At 39.4% G+C, this 20223-nt stretch overlaps 3 protein-coding genes across 7 annotated transcripts in view; 2 read left to right on the top strand and 1 right to left on the bottom strand.

Annotated features, from left to right (window-relative positions):
* The window catches only part of cplx4b (complexin 4b), an 8845-nt gene extending 5459 nt beyond the window's left edge, over nucleotides 1-3386 (top strand). For all 3 annotated transcript variants that reach the window (XR_015490633.1, XR_015490635.1, XR_015490634.1), the window contains exon 4: nucleotides 789-3386. The gene's annotated coding sequence lies outside the window, so the exon portion shown is untranslated. The remainder of the gene's footprint in view (nucleotides 1-788) is intronic.
* Nucleotides 1-20223, top strand: part of hip1rb (huntingtin interacting protein 1 related b) — a 346918-nt gene that overhangs the window by 82709 nt on the left and 243986 nt on the right. The window lies entirely within an intron of this gene.
* Nucleotides 4114-20223, bottom strand: part of malt1 (MALT paracaspase 1) — a 31134-nt gene continuing 15024 nt past the window's right edge. For 2 of the 3 annotated variants that reach the window (XM_087254507.1, XM_087254508.1), the window contains 7 exons: nucleotides 19155-19332; nucleotides 19009-19080; nucleotides 14736-14863; nucleotides 12558-12707; nucleotides 10992-11149; nucleotides 7219-7344; nucleotides 4114-6754 (listed from right to left, as the gene is read on the bottom strand). In XM_087254507.1, coding sequence (XP_087110633.1) covers nucleotides 6302-6754; nucleotides 7219-7344; nucleotides 10992-11149; nucleotides 12558-12707; nucleotides 14736-14863; nucleotides 19009-19080; nucleotides 19155-19332 — 1265 coding nt within the window. In that variant the 3' untranslated portion in view covers nucleotides 4114-6301. Of the gene's footprint in view, nucleotides 6755-7218; nucleotides 7345-9520; nucleotides 9569-10779; nucleotides 11150-12557; nucleotides 12708-14735; nucleotides 14864-19008; nucleotides 19081-19154; nucleotides 19333-20223 lie in introns of those variants that run through there. The other variant, XR_015491991.1, reaches the window with a different exon arrangement.

The raw sequence follows: 20223 nt of genomic DNA, 5'->3' as shown, positions 1-20223 counted from the left end.
GACGCTTTCCTGCTTCAGCCTATGTAACCCGGTGAGTGATAAAACACTGGAGTCCTCTACAGCACATCCTCGTGTTGTCTGTAGTAGTGTTGTCCTGGTACTGAAGTTTTAAACCCGGCTATTTCCCGCTAACATGGAAGCGCTGCTGAGCGCGGATGACTGATCTTGACGGCTTTGCGCTTCAGTCTCCGTGTATCTGTGTTTGGTTTGCACTCAGCTTACCGCTCTTCACCCAGTGCAAACACCGATACACGGAGACTGAAGCAGCCGTCAAGATCAGTCGAGTCATCAAGCAGATCGCTCCTCTGTCTGTGTTGTGTGTGTGCTCGGTGAACAGCGGTGAACTGATGACCTTCTCGGCCAATCACAATAATTTCTGTTGCACACGTGACCACAATAGCAAATCAGCGCTGTTTTAAGAAGGCCATCAACAGTGCCTTAATGTTCGCGGGATATTTATGTTTTTTTCTTTTAATTCAGTATCCTGACAAGTCTTATATAATGAAAGAATCAGTTTATTAACTCAAGTTTGATAAATAGCATCTAAAACGTGTGTTTGGGAAAGAAAACATTAGCTAACTAGTGCTATTTCCCTTAACTTAGCTGAGAACGAGCTCTGATATCCCTTATTATATTCACCATTCCTTCAGAACGGACCCCCGGGTCACCCGGAAGGTGGAGAAATGATAAAATTGTGTCACTTTCTCTTCGCTGATAAGCTATATAGCCAGTTACACAACATTCCTATTTAACTCACAATGATACTTCCGGGTTTCTTACCACCGCAGCCTCGATTTCGCTTTTGAAAATGGCGGCCGCGTGAAATCAGTCTATAGATGAATTCTCTCACGATGCATCATGGGAAAGCGCAGCGTCCATCGGATGCGCACTTTAGAATCTTGCCGGAAGTAGTAGGTCATCCGAGCACTTCTCGCATCCTGTTTTTTGAAGTCTACAAATTCGGACATACTACTCGTCTCGCATACTGTTTTCAGCGTACTATGTAGTGGGGTTGTCACGATACTGATATTCGATACCAGTTGATACTGAAATTTTTAAAACGTTCATTTCCTGCTAACATTTGAGCGCTGTTGAGCACGTTGTTAAACAGCGATGAGTTGCCATTTTGTGTACGTGCTCAACAGACTTTCATAAAACGCTTTCAGTCATGTACTGCACATGCGCACAGACGGAAGATGCTTTTACCTGCGTCATATATGTCTGTCGTGTATTTACTTTGTCTCTTTGAAACATCGTGGCAAAACGACAATTGTCATCTGCTTCCACTGCTAAACAACAGCTCCTAGTAAACATGCCATGTGCTTTAAAGAGAGATAATATAGAGCCATACCTGTCAACCCTCTCGTTTTTCCTGGGATTCTCCCGTATTTTACAGTTCTATCCCGCTATCATCCTGTATTTCCAGTGTTTCTCTGAAGGGTTGCAAGAAACATTAAAGAGGCGAGCCTTCCTATACGCAGCCCATACCACCGAACCACCAGGGGCCGCCCCTCGCTCTTAAATGTGAGTCTGTTCTGTGCTTTCGCTTTGTTTAGGCACGAAAACACTTTGAAATAAATATAAAAATGGTGCAATTCGTCACCCCTCCTATGCAATCCTCAAAACAGTCATATAATGGTACATGCCTGTCAACTGAAGTGCTTCATAGTGATAAATAGGCGGTGTTTCCCAAACAGATTCTGTGCACGCGATTAGAAGCGGAGCGAAAGTCTGGCTTTTGGGTGCGTGTTTAAACAGACATGTACACATAATTAATAATAATAGCATCTAAAGATTTCAATCTTGGTGTGTTTTTTTTCAAACACAACTAATTTAGTCCAGAAAAAACAAACAAAAAGCGCTCTGGGGTAAGCTCAAATGTATGGTCGGTAGGGATGTAACGGTATCAGAATTTCACGGTACGGTAATACCTCGGTATGAATGTCACGGTACGGTATTTATTGAATCATTTACAGGAAAAAACAAAACTTATGAAAATACTCCAAAAAAGTGCCAAAAGTGTCAATGACATACAAATTAGTCATCTATCTGTAAGCTTTGAAACAGGAACTTCAATTTTAATAACAAAAAAATATTAAACCATGTAAAAAAATTAAGTTTCAATTTAGTATTGTTGAAAACTCATCACATTCAACATTTAATCACTCACTCACTTAGATAGAGATGGGTTTAAAGGAAAATTATCATATAAATATAATCTGGTAAAAGCTGGTATCTCTGGGTATTTACAATGTCCCCTGCAACAGAAAAAAAAACCCTAAAAAAACCCCTCTCATTTGGGACTGAGGTTTCTGGGACAAGAGAGATATGACTTGGCCCAGGTTGACAGCAGTGGGTAACGTTGTGCATTGTCTTTCCCCCACTTGAGAGGACAAACCATGAGTAAGATAGAGATCTCATGTCTGCATCAATCTGAACAGTGTGCTGTGTTTCTGCAGTCCCCATGACTGATTATTAGTCGTATTCCCCAACTTGCAGGCACGTGCACACACAGGGCTTAACCTGTGCAGTGCACATGCCCTTTTTAGTCTTGGATAGAAAGTTCCCTTCCAAAATTATCAAAAGTGCCCCCGCGACGCGACATACCCTCCGTCCCGCTTTACAGTACGCGCGAGACAACACAGCTGATCAGAACGCGCGCGACAACACAGCTGATCAGAACGCGCGCGACAACACAGCTGATCAGAACGCGCGCGACAACACAGCTGATAAGAACTCGCGCGACCACACAGCTGATCAGAACGCGTGCGACAACACAGCTGATCAGAACGCGCGCGACAACACAGCTGATCAGAACGCGCGCGACAACACAGCTGATCAGAACGCGCGCGACAACACAGCTGATCAGAACGCGCGCGACAACACAGCTGATCAGAACGCGCGCGACAACACAGCTGATAAGAACTCGCGCGACAACACCGCTATTCAGTACGCGCGCGACAACACAGCTGATCAGAACGCGCGCGACAACACAGCTGATCAGAACGCGCGCGACAACACAGCTGATAAGAACTCGCGCGACAACACCGCTATTCAGTACGCGCGCGACAACACAGCTGATAAGAACTCGCGCGACAACACCGCTATTCAGTACGCGCGCGACAACACAGCTGATAAGAACTCGCGCGACAACACCGCTATTCAGTACGCGCGCGACAACACAGCTGATCAGAACGCGCGCGACAACACAGCTGATAAGAACTCGCGCGACAACACAGCTGATCAGAACGCGCGCGACAACACAGCTGATCAGAACGCGCGCGACAACACAGCTGATAAGAACTCGCGCGACAACACCGCTATTCAGTACGCGCGCGACAACACAGCTGATAAGAACTCGCGCGACAACACCGCTATTCAGTACGCGCGTGGCGACAACACCCGATTTAGGGTTTTCCAGCTCTTTTCCTTCCCCGCTTCTAGCAGCACACTCCATTTCCGCATTACTGGATCTGTAGCGACAACAGACCGCAAGGGATTATGGCCACGCCTGGGCTGATGGGAATTGTAGTTTTCGCTACCTCCCGTTCGCTTCATTCGCCTGAGCAAATTTTCTCAGAAGATCTATAGTTTTACCGAGTCATGCGACTACGGTAATATCGAAAAAAATTTATATTGCGGTATGACGGTATTTACAATACCGTTACATCCCTAATGGTCGGTGCTCTTTGGGTAAGGTATTCATCAAAACAGCGACAAGAATCAGTCCAAGGCACTCGAATAAAGTGAAAAATGACTTTTTCACTTTATTCGAGTGTCTTACAACTAATTTAGTCTTAAATGAGCACAAAAAGTTAGGAAAGTAGTCGAATGCCTTCATTGTATTGTTAGATGTGTGCATTTTTAAAGTGACGCCTCTTATTTAATTTAATCAAACGAAAAAAATTTTAATAAATGAAAGATTCATTTGTTGCTCTTTAATCAGAATGTGTAAGTTATACAGTGAGAAACGGCTAATGATATTTGATAGCTTGATTCTGTATCTTTATAATAGCTATTACTTTTAATAAGCTGAACTGTTTGCTAATGTATTTGCGGCTAATGTATATATTTATTTTTTCTTTTGTAAATAACAACAACAAAACATATTACTGGCCATTTAACTGTTTATTTATAATGAAACAGCTCCAGTTGAGCATATTTAGTCATTTGGAGATTTATTAAAAAAATAAAATAAAAAAAAGAGGGGGGGGGGTGTAATCCCTTATTATGGTGGGCATATCCCTTATTTTCACATTGCAATGTTGACAGGTATGTATGGAGCATGTAAAAACTGACATTAATCTTTAATAAAGCTGTCAAAATGGACAGCATTCAAATCTTCTGCTTTACAATGTCATCCATGTTAGCAGAATTGGTCACCTGTCTGCATCGCATGACTAAAATGCGTCATCATTTTTGAAAACCTCAGTTTTCACAGTTCACACGGCAACATCAAAACGTGTCCACTTTTGACAGCGTTTTCAAAAAGATATACCATCGTTTCCTAATATCCGAGTTGAAACAACCCAGCATTCATTTTTTAGCTTTTATTTTTATTATTATTATTTTTTTTTTCAGCTGGAATTTTATGGTGTTTGTTTTTTATTTGGTTCCTCTGTTTTTGGGTCTTTTATTGTTTTGAATTGTCACTTTCTAATGGAAATGACTATGCAAGATTAATCACCAATCATGTATGTAAATGCTAAAAGATTATCATGACATGATTTATGCACTTTTTGTTTTAAAATAAAGTAAATTTTTTTCTAAAACTGAATTTTCAATTTTATGCACTGTGGACAGCGGTTTAAAAAATACTTTCATATTTAGTTATTTTTATAAATAGTTTTTGTTTCCTAAAAATGCTGTCAGAGTGTTGACAGAAGGGCAAAATGGAGAGAAAAGTATGTGTTTTTAAACAAAAATGTGTTAGCGTGAACATGACCAACACAGGGTCATGTGATTCACAAAATGTTGAAACAACCCAGCATTTAATGTTAGATGAGCTGAAATGAAGTCGTGTTTGTTTTTATTGGTTTTTGGTTCTTTTATTGTTTTGATTTGTAACTTTCTAAAGGAAGATTACTATGTAAGACTAATGACCAATCCTGTATGTGAATGCTGAAACACCATCATGACATATGATTCATGCGCTTTTTATTTCAAAATAAAGCTTCTTTTTTTCTAAATCTCCATTTAAAATCTACATGAGGTTATAAAGATGTGATGGCATTTTAAACACACACTATGTCCACATTACATGACTAATACAGCTGTAGAATGTTACAGTATTTGCTTCATGCTAAAATATTTAGAAGGATTTACATATATCATCCTAACCTTTTACCAGCTATTGCATTGGTTTATTTGATGGTAGTGGGTCTAACAGCGTTGTTTTTTAATTACAAGTGGTTACAGCCATATCACCCTGCAGCCCAAGACCGGTTACTCACTGAAGCTAAGCAGGGCTGAGCCTGGTCAGAACTTGGATGGGAGACCACTAGGGAACACTAGGTTGCTGTTGGAAGTGGTGTTAGTGAGGCCAGCAGGGGGCGCTCAACCTGTGGTCTGCGTGAGTCCTAATGCCCCAGTAAAAGTGAAGGGGACACTAAACTGTCAGTGGGCGCCGTCTTTCGGATGAAACATAAAACCGAGGTCCTGACTCTCTGTGGTCATTAAAAATCCCATGGCACTTCTCGTGAAAGAGCAGGGGTGTAACCCCGGTGTACTGGCCAAAGTCCCTCTATCGGCCCTTACGATCATGGCCTCCCAATCATCCCCTTTCACCGAATTGGCTCTATCACTGTCACTTCACTCCACTAATAGCTGGTGTGTGGTGAGCGCACTGGCGCCATTGTCCTGTGGCAGCCGTCGCATCATCCAAGTGGATGCTGCACACTGGTGGTGGTGTGGAGAGAACCCCCCTCTCATGAAGCGCTTTGGGTGTATGGCCATACACAATAAATGCGCAATATAAATACACATTACATTACATAAAAAGTAGCCCAATTAACAAAACGCACACACACACTCATACACTAGTCAATTTAGTTTACCCAATTCACCTATACTGCATGTGTTTGGACTGTGGGGCAGGAGCACCCAGAGGAAACCCACGCCAACACAGAGAGAACATGCAAACTCCACGCAGAAGCGCCAACTGACCCAGCTGGGACTCTAACCAGCGACCTTCTAGTAGTGAGGCGGAAAAAAATGTAGAGATATGAATATTAGGGATTTAAGATTATGATGGCCGTTAAACGAGTGATAACAGTCTTGTGAAAGGGGTCAATACTCACACTCACGAATGCTTATAAAGATGCAAACTATTGATGAAGTCGTTCTGCATGTCATCAATGTCATCGGTGGTCTCGATGGGAATGCTGGGTGGGTTCGTTAGTGGTGATAATGGCATGTATTGATAAGCATGATCTGTGTTCAGCTGAAAATCTCTGTATCCTGCTTGAGCTCCATGCAGATGCTCGCAGACGTTGAGGTAGGGGTTTGCGTAGGGCTGGGGGCAGCAGGGGTCTTGGCTGTGGAAGCGGCGGTCAGACCCGGGACTGTGACTCGGGCTGGTGGATGGGCTGTGCGGCATGTGGCACGTCACCTGACAGCTGTTCTTTCTGGTGGGACGGTACAGGTCCAGTTTGGCGGTGAGGGGTTTGCCGATGTTTACATGCATGTTCCACTGGACCAGGTCGTCCAGGGAGCTGAACTGGACTTGTAGGCATACGGTGAAAGCTAGTTCCTCCTGTAAAAATGAGAAAAGACATGAGAGATGTGGTAGTTTGAACCCTTGTGCGCTGTTGGGGATGTTTTCATCCACTCTGGGGTGATTTTGAGTCTTGATTTGGCCACATTTTCCTCTGTGTTTCAGCAAATTAAATGATTTTTGGTGACAAACTTTAATTTGACACATATTTTGGGAATTTTTTTTTTTTTTAACTCAACAATAAACTCTGGGCAAATTGACCATGCTTTCATTATGTTCAGGGCTGTTTTGACCCCATTGGCTTCCATTATAATGACATTTTTGATTGCAAAGCCATGACGCTATTTAATCATATATCCTATTTTCCCTTTTGGGAAGAGGTCAATTTTGTCAAATTTTTACTGAAATTCAGCTTTTTGGACAGTGAAAGTCAGGGAATTTGATGTTTAGTTTAGTGTGTGACCCCTGTGTTTATGAATCAGCATGTGTTGATGAAGATGAACCTTGAGTTTCTGCAGGGAGCTCAGTCTGGTGTAGAGGCAGTGCTGAGGGAGACTTCCTGACAGTAGGAAGCTTCCCGTTTCCTCCAGAGTTTCCTTATTCATCAGCTTAGGGTCCACATCGAGGTCCTTCAAATCAAAATATTCATTGCAAAAACATGTTTTAATTAAGACATAATAGAATAATGCCAATGATACCATTAGCCCAATCACGATTACACTACAGATCTCTGATTCGATGATGAAGTTTAACAAATTTAAGTGGATTGAACATGAAACAATTAATCTACCTATTCGGAACTTTGATAACAGGGTTTCTGCTGATGGGCTTATGCGGGGCCCTGGGATATCGGAAACTGATAAAAGCGGTCAGCGCAGCTCAAAACCCCACTAGGCTGGCCGGCTTGATTGAAACACTGATGGGTAGGGTCGCGAATCAGACTATGGTCCTTGACCGCAAACTGGAAACCATCGAGGTGAAGCTAGCGGCTCTGCAACAAATTTTGGCCTGATCGGGAGACGAGTGATGGACATTAAATATCTGTGAAATTGGCAGATATTGACCTAAAGTGGAAGTATCTCACTGTCTTTTTTTCGGCTCTCCTCTTACTCCTGCCAGACGGCCTCGGCTGGAAGTAAACAACTCCCTGGGATAAGCAAGATAAGCAGACGCTCTGAAATTCCTGCCCCTGTCAAGGACACCTGCGGGACTCTGGACTATGCAGGCTCACACACACACAAACATATCTACAGATAAACATTCACCACCGATCCCCATCCAAACGCCTTCGTGTGCTTTTACCCACGTGGGGCGTGGGCGGGGCTGTGACTTGCGCCGGAAATGGCTGCTGGACCAGTTGGCTGCCCGCACTCAACGGACTGTTTTCCATTACCCCTGTTCCCATCCCCTCTGTCTATGTTGTGTCTTGCCGGTGTGCTTATGCTAAGATAGGGCTGTTTTTCTCCCTTTTCTCACTTTGTCCTTATCAAGGGCAAGCTGAGGGGGTGTTTTTTAGCCTAACTGTCCAAATGTATCTTTCTTCGTTCCTAAATGCTACCTCCTAAGATCTGTCTCCCCTGAAAAGTTGTTTGTGATGTTTTGTCTATGGTCTGGGGGGTCCAATCTCGCTATACGAAAGTGTAGTGACAAATAAATTGAATCTGAATCTGAATCTGAATTAAGTTGTCCCGAAGAAGAACTCAAGGGTTGTGTTGTTTCAGCTCATCTTAAATAAGTAGTTCAAAGTAACGGTAAATGCCTTTTTTTTGAGAGAGAAAGAGAGAGGATTGTGTGATTTTTTTCAGGATTGTTAAATGAATAGAAAGTAAAAAATAAACGTTTTGTGCAACTATAAATGTGTATAATAAATAATAAATGTGTTCCTTTTAAAAAAGGGTTTCTTAAAGAAATGTGGTTTTCGTTTTATTTTACATGCACTTACATTGTAAAAAGTGATTAGTTCATTTAATTAACCCCTTTATACCCTGTGTCCATTACAATAGACATCACATATCTCAGCGCATGTTGTTTTGGGTTCCTGAGAATCTCATCTAATTTAAAGCCTGCAGTCCATGAGAGTGGGCGATTTTCATCCAATCAAATGGTGGTAAGGCTCGGCAAGCTGCAATTAAAAAAAAATCCACTACACTAAAAAGCAGCATGGCATCACTTCTCTCCAGACACAGACGTAAGCCACAGTTGCAATGTTTTAATTCAGATTTATTGATATGTTTGCCAATATTACATATATTGTATGTAAAAAAAGACGGATTGCACTCACTAATTAAAGTTTAAAATCTTCTGTAACATTGCAAGCTTTAGATCAGGATTTTTCAATTACGTCTGTCCATTAGGAGGTACTACGGGTTCAACATCTGAAAGTAAATCTCCAGTAATGCTGATTAAAATTTTTTTTTACATATAAAAAAAGCTATACCGATGTATTAATTCATTGCTGAAACAATTTCATATGCAGAATTTACAGATCTTGAAGTTCTTGAGCATATATCAAATGGAAATATCTCAGATGTGGACATTATGTGGAGGGATGAGGAAGAGGAAGATAAAGTTTGTTATAAACAAGATTCGACCTATACAACAAAAACCTCAAAAGTAAAGTAAAAATGTTTAATCTTTGTGATTTAAAAAATTAATTTTAGGATTATACCAGCAGTCATGTGTATGTTTTTTTGTATTTTATGTTGGTATAATGTTGGTATAACAGGACAATAGTCAGCCTGGTGAAAGGAGTGGTTCTTTTTTCTCAAAAAGTGGAACTTTTTGCAGTTATTAGCCTCATTTTTTATCTAATTATGAGATTTAAATTCTGCATTTTAAACACAATTTTTTTTACTGAATTAGCTTGTCAGATGGTTATCATAAACTCTTTTTGGTGTACCAAATATTTTCATAAGGTTTAGAATAAAGAAATGTAATAATCTTATTTTTAAATATATAAATTAATAACATCATAAAGGGCGCTGGTTCAAACCTCGGCTCAGTTGGCGTTTCTGTGTGGAGTTTGCATGTTCTCCCTGCGTTCACGTGGGTTTCCTCCGGGTGCTCCGGTTTCCCCCACAGTCCAAAGACATAGGTTACAGGTGAATTGGGTAGGCTAAATTGTCCGTAGTGTATGAGTGACTGTGGATGTTTCCCAGAGATGGGTTGCAGCTGGAAGGGCATCCGCTGCGTAAAAATGTGCTGGATAAGTTGGCGGTTCATTCCGCTGTGGCGACCCTGGATTAATAAAGGGACTAAGCCGACAATAAAATGAATGAATGACTTAACATCATATATCATTTGAGAAAAAATAGGAATATGTTGACGTTTTAAATCAAAACCTTTTAGCCTATTGTCATTTATTAGGCAAATAACAAACTGGCCAGCACATTCTAGGCCATTTGAATACAAAATAATTAAAAGATTTAGAATAAAAGTTACTTTAAAAATGTTTTTTCTGTTTAAAAACAAAACAGAGGCAAAATAAGACTTCTATTACATCAGATTATGTGTTTTTTTTGCAAAGCTGAAAGTTGAAATATATATTTGTTAGCATTGGACAAAACTAATTAGCTGAAGTCACACGGAAGCCACAGCCAACAGAGGATTCCGCTTAGTCTTAAAGCCTTTTTCAAAGAGTTATTTACACTATTTATGATAGCAGAGCAGTCAAAATACGACAAATGAGCTCATTATGGGACAAATTTTGGAAATTTGTCATTGAGGGGTAGGTCTTCTGAACCATCGACCCCCCCTGGTTACGGGCCAGTATAATGTTCGGAAGTACAACTGTTCTGATCTGATGTCCACTGAAATTGACAAAAAATATATACACTTGAAGGTGTTGAATTTTTATTATTATAATTTGGTCTCATTTATAGGAGCCTCAAAAACTGGGAAAACATACTTTTACATTTTGCTGAAACTTTCGAGTAAAGCCATTGTAACTTGGAACTATAAAGCTGACTTATTCTTTTTTATAATTATGTAAATAGTTACTTAATTTTAAGGCAATGGTTTTTAATAAAAAAAAATTTTCAGAAAAAAAAAATTGCTTTTTTAACAGTGTACAGTAAAGAAGGTAATAAAAGGAAATATTGTAGTTATATTTAGGACTATTACCCAGTTACTGTAAATATCATACTAAGTACATGCTACTGTACAGTACTTATCCAAATTGACTGTAAAAATCGTTCACATCTCAAACCTATGCACGTAAAAAATAAAGAGACACTGCAGACACTATTTACGTCACAATAAAAGAAAGAGCACTAACCAAAGGAAGGTCAGTTATGTGTGCCTGACACGACTGCATCTCCTCCGGCTTCTTCACAATGCTGGTGTAGATGACCAGAACGTTGGAAAACTCGGCAGCGAAATCCATTTTTATCCGAACTCCGCACTCAAAGTCCAGAACTTTACTCTCTGGTAGTTCTGGGATAGAGCACAGACGCGGCATAAAGTTTGAGCTGTAGTACTATTTTACTTCATAACTATCATCAGTGTTAATAAAATATAATTTATTATAATATAAGATGAGAAAATGTTTGCTTGATTGAGGTTTTCCTAAGAAAATTTTTAATAATGATGAAATAAGATGAAAAAGATGCATCCTAACATAATATGACAAATTAAAATGCACTCTTGAAAAAAAGAGGAGCTAAATTAGAAAAAATGCATGGAAAATATGTTATAAAAAATATGGTGTAGCTTTAAATTAACAAAATTAACTACTAATAATAATCATAATAATAAATATGTGAAAAATAAATGCATTCCAATTGTGTACAGTTTTTGTTACAATATAACACAATTTTTTTATCTGAACTAAATTATATTTTCATCAACAAAAGTAAGATATGTGATTTAAAGGGTTAGTTCACCCCAAAATTAAATTCTGTTATTAACTAGTCACCCTAATGTTGTTCCAATCCCCTGAGACCTTCATCTTTGAAATGTATTCATAATATTATTAGTTCCTTTTCTGGACTTTAAACGTCTCAGGGCTGTTGCTGTCTATGGGTAAGAGAGCTCTCTGATTTCATCTAAAATACCTTCCTTTGTGTTCTGAAGATTAACAAAGGTCTCAGGGGATTAGAACGGCATGAGGATTAATAAATGACGAGTATAATTTTTTAATTATTACTTATACATAACCTATTTGAACAAATTGATATGCCTTTGTGTCATTTAGATATGATCTTTAAATTATTATTTCACCCAAAAATGACAAATTTTAGCAATCGACACAATGAAGTAGTCTTGTTCAAATAGATTATGAATAACTTGTAATAAAAAATAACTAACTATAAAATAAAATAAAATGAATGCCTAAACTAAATTAGATTTTTTATTTATGTGATCTTGATTCAATTAAATAAGTTGTTCAAAGGGTTATTTCACCCAAAAATGACAAATTGTAGCAATTGATACGCTTGTTTAGCCTTGATGACAGTACATAATATTTTACTAGATGTTTGTCAATATATCTGTATTCAACTTAAAGTGTGTAAAGGCTTAACTAGGGTAATTAGGCAATTCATTGCATTATGATAGTTTGTTCCGTAGAAAATCGATAACAAATATTGCTTAATGGGGCTAAAAATATTAACCTCAAAATAAAAACCGAAATAAAACATATAAGACTTTCTCCAGAAGAAGAAAAATATGGAAATACTCTAAAAATTTTTTTGCTCTGTTAAACATCATTTAAAAAAGTAAAAAAATAAATAAATCAATCACAGGAGGGTTAATAATATTGACTTCAACTGTACATCTCAGCTCCACAAAGCATCTCTTTAGTAAAAATATTGGTACAGTTTTATGAATCAGCTAACAATACCGTGTGCTTTGGACCAGAGAGGATTGTGTGCCTCGGTTGCATCCGAATATCCCCCGTGGCAGATGGGATCGGTGAGGGATCGTCTCTCGGACAGACTGCTGCGGATCTCCAGAGCCTGCTTACCCTTAGTGGGGTCAAACTGACCCATATCTGCAAACAATCAGTAGTTTGATTTTGGAAACACACAGCAAGCACAGGTAAGCAATATATAGACATAAACTGCTTGTTTTGTTATTTTATTTAATATTCAGAAATGACTACACACTCTGGCTGAACACTGGTATGTGTTTAACATATACTGTCTTTTCTTTTAAAAACATGTTGAGTTTGGATGAGAAGTCATTTGTGTTTTTTGGTGGGGTTTGGTACAGATTTTAAGACTCTAGAAGACGTATAATGTTCAGCCAATCAATCTGCAGCAACTCTATGATGCTTCGTGTTAATATAGACCAACAACTCTGAGAACTGGTAAAATCTGTGCCATGTAGAAATCAAGTCCAACCCTGTACTACACTGCAAATAAACCTTTTCTTAGTTTTTGTCTTGTTGCTGAAAAAAAAGACAAGCAAAAAAACTCAAATAATCTTAAAATAAATAGTCTCAAAATAATCTGTCAATAATGTTAACAAAATAATGTTTTCTTTACTTTTAATTTTTTTAGCTTAGTTTACCACATTAATTATTAATATTTAGCTTTTGTTATTTAGTAAAAATATCTGCTAATGATATTTCTTACCCCATTGGCAGATTACTTTGCTTGTTTTAAAGAAAAACTGACTTAATTTTGACTTATTATTTCTGAAAACAAGACAATAATTTTGCTCGTCTTGATAGTGTCATTCTGGCATAATTTAATGAGTGGCATAAATTTGTTATAAAATAACAAAAATATCATTTATGGCAATAAATTTTGTTGCAATATACCGTATAATAAAAATAAGACTGTATCGCCCGATTCACACAGGGCTTCAGCGGCAATGCTTGACAGAGAGCATGTCTAAAGTTGGGGCTGATGTGATCGTCATAGCAGTGTAACCCCGCCGGTCCTAAGCCACCCAACCCACTCCGAGCTGGTATCAAGCCGGCGACCTTCCGCAAGGGAGTCGGTTGCTCAACCTAGGAGGCTAAAGACCATGACCTCTAAAGTCTGTCACTAGAGCACCTTTAGAGGTCAGAGGAGTGAGGTTTATCTGCACAGCACTTACAAGCTGGCCTCCGTTACACTCACCAACCTAAACCTCACTCCCATCCGGGTCATGACACCAATGTAACCTCGCCGATCCTACGCCACCCAACCCGCATCGAGCTGATATTGAACCGGCGATCTTCTGCATCGGAGTCCGTTGCTCTACCAAGGAGGCTAAAGACCATAGCCTCTAGGGTCTGTTGCTAGAGCAACTTCAGAGGATAGAGGAGTGAGGTTTACCTTCCCAGCACTTACACTAGAAGCCATGGTCTTTAGCCTTTATAGTAGAGCAACCGAATCCCATGCGGAAGGTCGCCGGTTCAATACCAGCTCGGAGCGGGTTGGGTGGTGTAGGACCAGTGGGGTTAAATTGGTGCCGAAACCCGGAATGGTTACATTGGTTAACCATTGGTTAACCTCACTCCCAAGGAGGCTAAAGACCATGACCTCTAGGCTAGAGCGCCTTTAGAGGTCAGAGGAGTGAGGTTTACAGCACTTACTAGCTGGCCTCCGTTACAGCAGCATCAGCCAATGAAATTAGTCTGTAATCGACTACTGTCTGAGCTGGTGTCTTTCCATAAAGAGACCCTGATCTCATCGAGTTTATCAACAAAAGGGTTCCTTTGGCCTAAAAATATCACCCAAAGACAAAGCCATAGCATTTGCATCACTTGCATCACTTAGGAAGCAAAAGATTGAATGTCCCCTACAGCGGGCTGATATGGTTTTGAATGAAATTATATAATTAAAAAACAAAGAATATAACTTTTCAGTTATATATACTGTAGATTACTGTTAATTTGAAACAAGATGATATAAATGTATATTCCCACTAGATAAGGAGTTTTTGCACTGTAAGGGAAAGTGTACTATGAGTTGTGCTCTTTTTCAGATCAGTTAATCATTTGTTCGAGATTAATGGACCTGCATTTTTTAACCAATAAAATCTGACATGCTTCATTTAACCTCAACATGCCCCGGAGTTAGCTCACCTTCAGCGACTCTGTCTAGCAGAACAGTTATCTTCTCATCCTCCAGGAGGCGCTCCTTCAGGAACTTAATGAAGACTCCATTGGTGAATCCACTTGAGCTCAATTCAAAGGCCTCTGCGTCTTGGCAGCTTCATGAAATAATAATAATAAAATACAAATCATCATACAAATTATTCTTTGCACCAAAGTCACATTGACTGCTTGTTCATTGGTCAGGCATCAGCCAATAAAACAGCTTTTTTTAAGTGCACAAGTGAGTTTTGCAACAGGATTATTGCAAAATGTGTAGCGAAAGTCAGAGCACGAGGATTTGAATTTGTACTGCCAAATCCAACATAGGCTCATTCTGAAGACGTAGCCCTATGTACATTTCTGGAGATCACGTATTATGTAGCCAAAAGTACGAATGGCTGCATTTCATCTTCAAAACGAATGCTACGGGGTGGTGTGACGCCGTTCCTTTCTTCACTTTACTAGCTGACTGCTTACCTCCCTAGAGGTGGCTTTCCTGCAGTTACCAGTTTGACCAGTAGCTCACCATGTACGTCGGCAGACTTGACACGCAGAGAGAAATTGACAATGACAATGGGGTTCGAGTTGGTGCTTTTGAAAACACTATTGGTTGGGTTTAGGGAAGGAGGAGGGTGGGTTAGTAGATTAGTCAGTCAGTCAGTCAGTCGATAGCGGCCTCTGGTGGAAATTTGAGATATTAAAAAGTGTACACAGTGGCCTCTGGGCCAAACAAAAACTGCCAAAAAAAAAAAAAAAAAAAAAAAACGGGGACGTATATCCTGGGACGTATTTGTAACGAGGAGGCTGACACAGAGGGATCCATTTGCAGTAACACAGTTTAATTATAAACACACAGTATGAACTGGTGAATGAACTCGCATGAATCACAGGATTATAAGGTCGATAGGCAGGCGGCAGACATTCGTATATCAGAAAAGCAGGCATGGGTCAGGGGCAGGCAGCGAGATGCAAGATCGGTAAGACAGTCAGGTAATCAGGGCAGGCGAGAGGCAAGACAAGGTCGAGGACAATCCGGGTTGGCAACAGTAGATCAGGCAAGGGTAAGAAACGCTCAGTAATGTCAGCAGGGCAGAACAAGACTTCGCAATGAAGTGAGAGCGCGAGCTGCTTATAAGTGTGTGTGAGCGGGAGTAACAAGAGTCAGGTGCAGCGTAATCAGTTGGCCGAGTGGGTTATGGGGGATGTAGTGTTCAATAGTCCGGTGAGAGAGACCTCTGCTGGCCAGTGAGGAGAATGACTGGGACCGAGTCGGTGACAGTATTAAGCGCTCTCCAGAAATTTAAATAGAGGTACGTTTTCAGAATGAGCCTGGGTTGGCCAAATCTGAGAGGTTTTAAGCGCCCTCTTATGGTTGTACAATGAAATTACAATAAAGTGCTTGGATAAATTGCAGTGCACATTTGTGTCTGTCATTTTGTAGTTGTGAATGACATTTGCAGTATGCAGATTGACTCACATTTTACGTTTGTGGCTCTGTACATACATGTTTGTTGTATTACTCATTCATTCCTTTTCGGCTTAGTCCATTTATTAATCTAAGGTCGCCACAGCGGAATGAACCACCAAGACTAGGAAACACCCACACACCCTTCCACACACTCACTCACACTACGGCCAATTTAGTTTATTCATTTCACTTAAAGCGCATGTCTTTGGACCGAGGGGGAAACCGGAGCACCCGGAGGAAACCCTCGCCAACACGGGGAGAACAAGCAAACTCCACACAGATATGCCAACTGACCCAGCCGGGACTCGAACCAGCAACCTTCTTGCTGTGAGGCGATTGTGCTACCCACTGCGCCACCGTGCTGCCCTTGTTGTATTATCATGTTTTTTATGAGTAGATTTTTATTTATTTTTATTATGTAAAGCCTAACAGCGAAAGTGCATTACTTCCAACATTTTACATTCCAACATTTTTAGTGACCAAAATCCAACGTGGAGCCAACATCTTAAACCAACATCATATTGACGTCAAATACTGATATTTATTCATCAGGTTTGGCAACCAAAATAGTGGTAACGTTCACACAACTTCAAGCTGTGACATCATTAGACGTTGATATTTGGTTGGTTTTCGGTTGGACATTGACGTTGGTCTGACATTGAGTTCTGACGTCAACCCGATTTTCATTTCAATTTAGTTTACCTTTATTTGTATAGCGCTTTTACAATGTAAATAGTGTCAAAGCAGCTTTACATTGAAGATCATGGTAAATACTAAACAAAATGCAACGTCCCCACGACATTGAGGTACATGTCAATCTGACATCATGTTGATGTCTTTGTGCCTGCTGGATGTTTAAGGCCATTTTGGTCCCCATACAGTAAACATGTCACCTTCTCATTAGTGACTTGCATCTAAACAGTCTCTGGGTCAATGCGTGTAAAGATTTTGGACGTCTTCTTGGTCACTTTTAAAGCTTCCAAACAGTTTGCTGCATTTATAAATCGCCCATGTCTTGAGGTAGTTCATTATGAGGCGATTTACCTTCTGTGTGATTCGATTGGACAGGAATCACAGGACTGAATTTCTAATCCCCACAGACAAGAAAAAATAAAGTAGTGACTGCAGGTTGAAGGAAAGTAGTGGAGTAAAAGGACAGATACTGCACTAAAAAATGTACTCAAGTGAGAGTAAAAGCACACATTTTTAAAACTACTCAGTAAATTACAATTCCTGAGAAAAAGTAATTAATTACAGTAATTTACACCACTGAATATTTATTTAATTTTAAGCCATCTCGCGGCCCACCTGCAGGATCATTGAGGCCCACTAGTGAGAACCGGTTGAGAATCCGGTTGTGAATCCCTGCCTTAAAGGGACTTTGGCAATATGCCCTATGTACATGATTTTATGTGACCCCCTGGGTCCGTTCTTCGTACGTGGATTACTCAATTAGCTGGATTTGGATATTGACGATTTGACACGATCCAGGATCGTTTCGTTCTTCAAAGCTGATCCGAGAGTTGTTGTCATAGCAACAGTTCTGCTAGCTCAAACCTGATCGGGAGCAGGTTTAATTCATATAAACAGGATTAGATCGGCTCAGTTCAAGCAAAGATTATACAGAAAGTATGTTCTGAATTCTGATATTTTCTTACAGTAGTAGTTATGTACACTTGGGAAAATGGTACATATTTTTTAACTATATATATATAAAGTTATAGTCATTAATAAAATAAATAAAGTTATACATATTAATAAAACGAATGCAATCTGCACCCTCGAAATGAAAGTACAAAGACTGCCGCCTGCTGGTGCAAAGAGAAAACATATTGATATGAACGTTTTAGATCGCTTTAGTACAAATTGTGTATGATAGAAATGCAGAATATGTGACTTTTTTTTAAAGCAATAATACATTTATGCAGTCATAAGCATGTTTTGACAGTTAATATGCCAGTGATTTGATGCTTCACAAAAGTTGCAGATGCCTTTACCAATATCAAAATGCTTTTGTAAACAACCAGTTATTCTTTACAGCGATTAAAAAACGGCTACTATAATAAAGAAAATCTTTTCTAAATGTAGAACTAAATACATTGATTGGCATTTAAATACATGATGAATACTCTTGACACAAGAAAGTGTAAAGCCTGCAGCTCACTGCGTGTCATATATAACAAACGGTTTACTGCTAATTTAATGTAATTTTGCTCACATGGATAATTGAATATTAATCAGATGATGTCATTACGCTGCTGTGCCGTCAGCCAATCGCTGCATAGCTGATCATGATTTCGAGGATCGATAGATCTGTCCTTCACAACACACGCAGCGATCTCAGATCAGTTCATCCAGACATTCTAATCTGATTCGCGAACTTGTTTGAAGAACCAAATTAGCGAGAGATCAGTTATCGAGATTAAAAGATCCAGGATCTGTCAAATCATCTTAGATCATTTAAGCGAGGTACGAAGAACGGACCCCCTATGTTATGTGATTTTATCCCTTATAGATAAACAAACAAATAATACAAATAAATCAAATTTAATAAGTACATAATAACTAAACTGCAACTTTGAATTAAAAACACTGGTGTTAATGTGCGTGTGTGCAAATCGAGAGATTCAGCTATTTACATTAGAGCTGCGAGTGTAAATGTCAACCTACACATACAAATATTATTATCACATTTAGATTTGCAAGCTCTCGAGGTTTACTACTGATTTACCTACATAATAATAACATGTCAGTAAAGAGAAAAAAATATGTTTTTTCTGGTTGATAACTCACGTAGCATATCCAAACACAATATTGGCTGTAACTTTGAGCATGACGTTTGGCATGGCGTCATCGTGCATGTTCCTGAAACAATATAATAAGTGTTAGAATCAATATAATCAATTATCTTGCTAATTCATATCACAAAAAATGTTCACCTTTTCCTGCACATGTCCAGCAGGAAGACATTGAGACCGGTTTCCTTCTCCTGCATGAGTTTCAGAATGCTCTGAACACACAGACAGTTGCCTGAACGGTAGGGATTCGGGGCATCGACGGGCACCATGAAGCTGTTCCCAAAGTTCTCATAACCATGTCCAGCGTAATACAACAAACCTACGGAGATGAGTAAATGTCAAAAGGGTAAAAGTGCACCCCAAAAAAAAAACATAATACTGTAGTCACAATATTTGTTGGGGTAAAGTTACTTTTAAAAGTAATAATAACAATAATACATTTTATTTAAAGCGCCTTTCAAGGAAATCAATGTCACTGTACAGCATTGTATACAATTATACAATAAAAAAAACAATAAACTAACAGTATAAATAAGTGTATATGATAAACACGTTAAATAAATACACAGAAAATACAAGGTGGGCCATTTATATCAGTGGTTCCCAACCCTAAGGGGGGCGCCAGAGTTCACAGGGGGGGCGCGGGAGAGGATAAGTATTGAGGTAGAAAAAGGCATAAAAATTGTCCACTATTATAAAGAGCTTTGCAATTAATTGAAAATCCGATTTAGATTTCGGTTTCAAACGATTATAAAAAAGCATTAATCGAGATACATGATTATTGCATCATATTTCGCCACAGTTGTACACGTGTTGCTCTTAAAAGCGCGAAAGAGCTTATGTGTGTGTGCAGCACGATCACGCAGTCAGAAGCATGTGGCCGGTCAGCATTCGCTCTCATTCACACACTGAGACGAGCAGAGGAGCGCAGACATCTAAAGTCATTAACGTGAGCGCTTTAATGGTCAAATAGGTGTCAAAACGCGGTGTTTAGTGATTATTTACATTAACCCTCATTTGTGTAATAAACAAACGAGTTGAGGATCAAAAGACGTGAAAGAGAAACCATTAAAGAGACAGCGAGAAATATTCCTGCTGCCGCCTGTTTTTATCATTATTAAACAAACATAACGAGAAAACCCTCGCTGCTCTTGACTAAATCACTGCTGTAGCTAAAGTGTTTTTCTTACAGTGAAGATGCTTAAAGCAC

This window comes from Danio rerio, chromosome 5 (genome assembly GCF_052040795.2).
Source record: "Danio rerio strain M-AB ecotype USA chromosome 5, GRCz13ab, whole genome shotgun sequence".
NCBI lineage: Eukaryota > Metazoa > Chordata > Actinopteri > Cypriniformes > Danionidae > Danio > Danio rerio.
Note: the sequence above shows the minus strand (reverse complement) of the source record. Positions and strands in the feature narration are given on the sequence as shown.